We start from the raw sequence: 7,926 nt of genomic DNA, 5'->3' as shown, positions 1-7,926 counted from the left end.
GCCACGGTAACAGTCGCCTATCGCCGCCAGCCGCCCTAAGCGCCCCTAATTGGATCATCTGATTGACTGGCATACTCCTCGGCATTTTTCATTGGCAGGGCGGTAATGGAGCCGTGACTGTGCTCCAGTAAAACAACCTAAAGGCGGAGCGCGGAGGGAGAGGCGGAGCTCTCCTTGGTACTTAAACGGAGGTGGCTCTGGTAGAAGTGAAGCACGAGCTCACGACAGCCGGACCGCACAGTGAGCGGTGCGAAGAGTAAGGGATAAGAGTGAGAAGAAAGGGGAAAGGAACAAAAAGAAAGAAGGAGAGCAGGGGACTGCGCGGCCCTCTGTACTAATGGACCACAAGGATATTTAACCGCTTGCCCTGGGAGCGCACAGGTATCCTCTTCCCTCACTCTCTCTTGCCATGCGCTATGCGTAAAGGCACCAGGTTGCCTTTTATTTACAGCAGTTTCTCTCATCAGTTTCAGCTGCCGTTCTTGTTCCGTTTTTCTTCTTTTTGTTTGCACGTGAATCACCTCAGCTTTTATACATTGTGCCCTAATTAGTGGCTGACGCATATGTGCAAAGAGGGCAAGGGGCAGTAAATCATCAGTGCACTATTTCGAGTTTTCCTGTCTCTCTGTATAGTGCTGAGAACTGTTGAGGGCTTTCTTCCACTTCTCTCCAGTACCGAGCAAAATCATCCACATGTAGCAAAGCGTTTGTGAACAACGGTCTTGTTGTGTGAACGTTTAACACGTTTGTTTGATTCCGTATTTTACAGCTTATGACACCCGCTCTCATTCCCGTGCTCTCTCCCTGTCCCCTCAGACACCGCAGTCCATGCCTCTCCCTTGCCAGGTCATTGATGGGAAATCAACTGGATCGGATCACCCACCTCAACTACAGCGAACTGCCCACGGGGGATCCGTCCGGGCTGGAGAAGGACGAGCTTCGAGTCGGCGTCGCCTACTTCTTCTCTGACGAAGAGGAGGAGGTGGACGACCGCACTCCGTCTGACTGCGGATTCACCAAGGACCACAGCCCGACCGAGGAGGGACCCTTATCGGTCAGCGAGGTGGAGTACTCGGCTTTCTGCTCCCAGGAATGCATCTTCTCCAAGCTGCGCGAGAACGAGGACTTGAATGTGTACTCGGCCAAAACTTTGCTGACTATGTGCAAACCGGGGGACCTGCTGGAGCTGGTGGCCACCGCGCAAGCCCCCCACTGGGTCATCTTCGAGCAGGATGACCAAATCATTCATCTGCACAAGGGCGAAATCCGCAAAGACAGCCTGCTTGAGATCAGCAACGGCCGCCACGGGAGAATAGTCAATAATCGTTACCGCTATCGGCCGCTACCCCCTGACCTAGTGATGCAGAACGCAGCGGGACACGTGGGCCTGAACAGCGAGGAGATATGCTGGACCAACTCGGAAAGTTTCGCTGCCTGGTGCCGCTTTGGGAAACGGGAGTTCAAAGCCGGGGGAGAAGCGCACTCAGCGGAGCAGCAGTACTTCCTCAAAGTGCATCTGTCCGGCAGCGAGGTGCACACTCTGGTCTTTCGCAGCCTGGAGGACATGATCCGGGAGAGAAGGCGAGTAGACGCCAGTGGAATTCTCAAAGAGCTCTCTCTGGTTAACGGGGGCAAGGAGTGATCAGGGATTCCGTTTGATATCGTCTCCTCCACCCGCCCTCCCTGCCTCCTCTTTGCCAAAGCGCACGGACGCACACTTTTGCGCACACAATAACGTACTTTCACACAAGCACACGGACGCACACGTGCAAGGACCTGTTGGTGTTGGACTGTCTGTTTGTCACGGATGGGGCCTGGGTTTTATTTCTTTTCTTTTTTTCTGGACCAAAGGCGCCCTGTGGAATTTCCATCAAAATACAGTGTTGAGAGAAAAGAGAGCGCGGCCATATAAACAGACAACGCCCATTCTGGTTAGAATTCGTGCTGAGTGGGACACACGATTTCTAAGAAACTCATTGTTCCCGATAAGCGAAATCACCTTTACAACCCCTCCCCACATTGCGCGCACGGCTCGGTTTGGTTTCTGTTTAATTTCTCGGGATAATGGAATTGGCCCCTTCTGTATATAGGGTGCCTGCTGCAGCAGACCAGACGGTGAGACCGGCAGAAGGAGAGGGAGGGAGGGGTTGAAAGATAGGATTTGGGATGGCTCTCGAGAAGTCTCCCTTCTATTTTTTTACTGTTAGCTTTAAAACCTGGACAGACCACGACATAGATCCAAGCCACAAATTCACAGACAGTCCTAGCTGATTACGCAGTTGCCTAAACAAAACATTTTGGCTTGACCAAGCTCCCCTGTTGCCATATCAAAAGTATTGTCATTTTCACAATGCTGTCATCCTGCTCCACAGCACTGGATGTATGTGTAAATTGTGTTCATATACTGATTTCGATTTGAGTCCCTTATTTTTGTATTTCAGTTTAGTGGATTTAACCCTGATCTCTCTTTTTTTTTTTTTTTTTTTTGGATTCAAATAAATGGAGGTTGAAATTTGAAAATAAGAACTTGGTCTATCAGGTGTTGTTTGGTCGCCCATAAACACACATGTACCATCTCACATTCTCAGATGCACACATTTACACACTCATACACACACACTTTTGAATTATTGATGTTCTAGTGCCTTCTGACCTGCCTCCGGCCAAATAAGCGTCTTATATCTCCACATCATTTGGAGGTAGAAAATGGTCATTTGCATCAGACACATAAAGGCTTTATGAAAAATCCATATAGAATCTGAGAGTTGCAGTATAGGCGGCTGCTTTAAGTCAATGGGAAAAAACCTTTTTTTTTATGTCCACAGGCTATATTCATTTGTGTGGATTTTATCCTGTTGCTATTCAGTCTTTTCCAAACATTTTGATCTCTCTGATGTTTTACCAGCCATACAGCCACATTAGTAAAGTTATGCTGGCATTGTAGGACATAGTTTCTATCTGCATTGTAAACAAGATGTCCTCCATACAGTATAATAGTATAATTCTTATCAGGATGGAGCACACTGTGTGCTTTTATGGCACCGATGTTGTATTAGTCTGCAATGCCTTTATCTCTGCAGTGTTGTTATTACTCCTCTGCTATGAGTGTCAGACAGTGCCTTTATTTTCTTGGGATTGTGATCTGATGTATCACTGAAGGTGGGGTAAATCACGTCTCAAAAAAACAAAATCAAAAAAGCAACAATATCTTCCATGAAACACCAGAGAGTAGGTTTGTGGAAAGATTTTTCTGTGTGGTGTTCCTTTGTTAAGTCTCCTCCACTTGATTCTGTTCTAATTGCATGTATAAATGAGCAGCTAAGCTCTCCCTTAGGTATTAATGATTTTATCTATGACTTTTTTTTTTCAACGTGGTCGTGAAAACAGGAGCTGCAGTTGTTTTAGCTGAAGCCAACTGAGGGGAAAGGCAGACAAAGAGTTTGTGTGCGACAGAGAGAGAGAGCATGTATGCAGGGTTACCCAGGATGTGTGTGTGTGTGTGTGTAATGTTTTAACTGCTTTAACTGATTGTTGTGGAGACATTCCCAATCAGAAAATGTCTCATGTCCACCCTGTACGTGTGTGTGCAGATGTTGCATTGTCAGCCTGCAGATGAATTCATGTCAAAGGATAAACTAATGAGCTTGTGGGCCTTGTAAATGTTGCCTTTGGAAGATTTTCTCTAGCTATTGTCCTAAATATGTGATTGTACCAGCTTTCCTGTGATTCTATTGGCACATTTCTCTCACGCTTCCTCTTGTTTTCCTCGAAATCCATTTACTTGTCACTTGTCACCACCTCCCCATAATTGTTTTGCATTGTACTCCTTGCAGACCACATTAACGGACCAATCTGTGTGAAAAATGAGCTGAAATTGAAATCAGCACATTTACAAATTTATTAAAATTAAACAAACAAAAGGCAAACATGTTCTCCCTGTTAACGATCATGAAATCCAGATGGATCCAGATAAACTCTTTTTACTGTTGTTTTATGTTTTTGCTTTCTTCTGTGTTCTGGCTGTTTAGTATGTTTTTGAACAGACTCTGTGGTAAACTGAGCTTGCCTCAGGTGGGTGATTATGTGTGCGCATGTATGTGTGAGTGTGTCAGCCATCCCCCGTGAGCTTAAAAAAATCAGGGTAGTGGGGCAGCCACTGTTAGAGTGTGTGTTTGTGGTCTGTGACTAATAGGCCTCAGAGAAAGATTCACAAGGGTGCGTGTGTGCGCGCGCACGCACACATGTGCATTTTAGGCAGACATCGCACCACATTGTTAGCTCGAGGAGAGGCTTTTGCCATCTGACATCACACTGTGTTTGTGTGCATTAGTTTCTGCTCTTTATATAGTCTACCACATATGTGAAAGTGTGAAACCTAACTGCCTGAAGTGTGTTCCAGCTTGCGTGTGCAAATGACTCTGTGTGGTGTGTGTGTGTAAGTATGTCAGACATGTGTTGTGTGCATGTGTAGCAACAGTGAGCTGCATCTTCTATCCATCAGTGAAGGTAAACCCCTTCTCACTATGGAAACCATGGACACTGTTTTGATGTGTATCCGCTGAGGTGTTTTGTGTGCTTGCATTTTTATGTGACTGTGCAAACCCTCTAAGGCTCAAAGCTAACTGTTAGCTTTAATAGCAAGTCATGTAAGACAAACACATAACAAACAAATCTAACTCTTCTTTTCTCTGTCTATTTTCATCTCTCTCACACACACACACACACACACACACACACACACACACACACACACACACACACACACACACATGCACACATGCTTAAACCGACTCACTAGAGACCATCAATTGTTCCTGGCATGGATGTCTTCAATTCACACAGGGGTTTGTCGTCAGTGTGTGTGCATCTGGACAAAGCAGATCCCAGCTAGCCTGCTGCCAGCTAAATCAGTGGTCTCAGAGGAGATGTTCTGGGAGGAGGGAACAAGACAGACTATCCTGTCTGCATGATGCCTTTAAGAGGATCTCCCTCTAATCTAGATACTGGTCTGGACTCCCAGTAGATTTGAATATCTTTTTTCTTTTTTTCCCTCCTCCTGCCACCGTTCTTTAAGATGGGCACCATACGGAACAACAACACAGCTGGCGGTGTAGATGAGGCAGTGGCAAATGGTTTACACGCTGTTAAAATGTTGGTAACAATGGTTTCCTGTTAACATCTGCTGTAAAATTGTTTTGCTTTTTATATATTATACGCATCATTACTATAGCTGAACCCACACCTACATGTTGATATTTAAACCGAATGCATTTGTTATTGGAATTACAGACTAAACCTGCTCATCAGTGTCCTCAAAGTGCTTCATTATGGGGCGGACTGATTAAACATACGTCGGGTTTGTATATGAACGATGCTTCTTTAAAACCCAGTGTCCGCATCCTGCATTATTGGCAGCCAAATCCATGCATCCATATAGTTTAAAGGATAAATCTGGTTTCCTGCTTTTTTCCTTCTTGTCAACAAATGTTATGAAATAAAAATACCAACAATGACTTTATCCTGCTGACAAATACAGCCTGTTTAGTCGAAGCTTATCATAGCTTATTCTGTGTATGGTGCAGAATATAAAAACAACATGAGTGAGCCACAGTGTTACATTTAAGTGTTTCTTTATTATGATGAGGATGGGCACTGATATTTGCATTCCCACTGCACTAAATTCATGGTTCAACATCATCGCCAACAAATTCACTGTTTGCTGTTTCAGAAAACTCTGTAACCCTTTCTCAAATACAAAAGTATAACAAAACAAAGAACTGTTGCGCTTGTTGCAAAAGCCCTATGAGCCACGTCTTTGGAGACTTTTACGCTGTGGGAAATGAGCTTTTTTGGCATTCTGTTGCTTGCGTCCCTGCCCCCTCGCCTCAGCGTGAACTTTGTGGGTAAATCGGTTCATTAGATGCCTACAGTCACTAGAAATCACAAAAGCACTACAGGTTTCTAATCAGTCACTTTTGCAATTAACAAATGAGCTTATTATTGAAGGAAATTACCTCTACAGGCTTACCAAGGTAAAAAAAAAACCAAAAAAACAAACAAAAAAAACAGAATGTAAGAACAAGTGGCCAGCGTGTATTGAAATAAAAGAGAATAGTACAAGTAAAATACACTGAATGTAAAGAGAAAATGTCATTTATTAACAGGAGAAACAGAGAAGTGTGTTTGTGTTATTCAGTGTGAGAGCCCAGTGTTTCTCGTCCTAACAAAAGAAGGCTTGAAGTAAAAGGAGGAACCACTGCTCTCATTCAGAGTTTGTGTGAACAAAGAGCAAACCAGTAATCCTCTGCTAAAATCATAAAAGCTTGCCCCACCTCTAAACAAGTTCTTCCACTGAAGGAGACTTGTATGGAAACATTAACTGTGCCCCGCCTAGGTTACATACAACAGGTGGGCCAACTGACATGCAAATAAACACTTCTGTTTAAACACGAGCCCTTGTCTGCACTACCACACCACTGAGTAAACGCTGTTGTCAGTTAATGTCAGTTTTTCCTAGTCAAATTTCAAATGACTGTTTGAAATATGCCAAGGTCATCTGGAAAGGTTCTTTGTTTCAATGAGAAAGCAATGCGATGTTTGGCTTAGACAATGTGATGATTTGCCCCTTATATTTGTTCATTTAATGGCCTATTGGGGCAAAAATATTCAGATCCTGTACAACATTTAAAAAATACTCCATTACATGCAAAATCTTAGAAACATTACCCTAAAACACTACAAAAGCGATTATTTCTTCTTCTTCTTTTACTACTACTACTATCTGACTTCCACTTGCTAAAAGATGCTTAATGAATTAACTGGTGATTGGTTATTGAATTGGATAAGAGGTTAATAACATGTACTATTTTTTATTTTTTTGCTTTCCAATACTCTTGTTGTTTAATCTATAGCAACGTATTATTTTTTATAAGGTGATTATGTTCATGTATGAGTATCTTAGATAATGTTTAATCTAGTGCTCATTAAAATGACGTTAACGCCATAACCGCATCAATGCTGCAAATCTCTGTTAGCGAGTTACCGCGGATCACCCCGTGCGTGGGCCTGGACGCTGCTAACGCATTAATGAGCCAACCGCGCTAACGCATTGACGCCGTGGAGCACCACGCATGGGCCGATCCGCAGTAACTCGCTAACGCAGATGCAGTTATGGCGTTAACGTCATTTTAACGAGATTAATGCTGACAGCACTAGTTTAATCTCAAAGTATTGGGATCCTCTCCAAATTTTAAGGTTGACTAAAATGGGAATAGTCATGTAAAACAGGATCTCTAAATTGCATTCTGTGCTTGAATATGTGTACTCATTAAAAGTAACTTAATGGTAAACAGATGGGTTAAGTGTTAAGTCCTCTGTATAGCAATACGTTTGTTGTTAAATGTGAGTAGCAAAAGAACAAAAAAAAACCTTGCGGATGACTAAAAACCCAACGGTGCCACTTCTTCAGTGCAGGTTTTCCATCATTTCACTGTTCTTCACTGAGCTGAGGGCTGAAATGGCCTCAGGATATGTGTTCTGCTCCAGCTGCATCGCTCTATCCTCAGTGTCAGGAATCAATGACCGCTAAATGTCAGCACAATATTGTCAACAGCTGTTTCAGATGTTGTAGAGTTCCTTTCATTCATTTGGTTGTACCGCTGCACAAACATTACCTTCATGTTTGCTCTCAACACCAAATTTTTTTAATTGTCTTTATCAATGTCTCACCACATTCGCTTTTAGGCTTTTTTCATAATCCGTTTTTTACAAAGCAATTAAATCTGCCCCATTTACAGCTTTTGTCTGTATTTTCTGTGCATAGTCATGGTTTGCAAAAGCACATTTGTACATAATAATGAGCATTTTGGAAATGATAAAACATTCATCCAAAGTGAAAACTTTCTTATCAAAAGAGCACCGCTCGTA

The 7,926-nt window shown here is 43.2% G+C and overlaps 1 protein-coding gene across 1 annotated transcript; it reads left to right on the top strand.

The window, feature by feature from the left end:
• Nucleotides 1-224: 224 nt before the first annotated feature.
• lratd1 (LRAT domain containing 1) lies at nucleotides 225-7,263 on the top strand. Its single transcript, XM_086264495.1, has 2 exons — nucleotides 225-381; nucleotides 817-7,263. The coding sequence occupies exon 2, from the start codon at nucleotides 854-856 to the stop codon at nucleotides 1,640-1,642; it is 789 nt and encodes a 262-aa protein (XP_086120621.1). The 5' UTR covers nucleotides 225-381; nucleotides 817-853; the 3' UTR covers nucleotides 1,643-7,263.
• The last annotated feature ends 663 nt before the right edge of the window (nucleotides 7,264-7,926 follow it).

The sequence above is a fragment of the Aulonocara sp. 'chitande type north' Nkhata Bay genome, linkage group LG15 (genome assembly GCF_057382095.1).
Source record: "Aulonocara sp. 'chitande type north' Nkhata Bay isolate Kocher_YH1m ecotype deep benthic linkage group LG15, A_spYH_male_GT1.1, whole genome shotgun sequence".
Classification (NCBI taxonomy): domain Eukaryota; kingdom Metazoa; phylum Chordata; class Actinopteri; order Cichliformes; family Cichlidae; genus Aulonocara; species Aulonocara sp. 'chitande type north' Nkhata Bay.
This window is presented reverse-complemented; position numbering and strand designations above follow the sequence as displayed.

Bases quoted from the DNA above. Each gene is read 5' to 3' on its own strand.
- lratd1 (XM_086264495.1), top strand. From the start codon at position 854: ATGGGAAATCAACTGGATCGGATCACCCACCTCAACTACAGCGAACTG.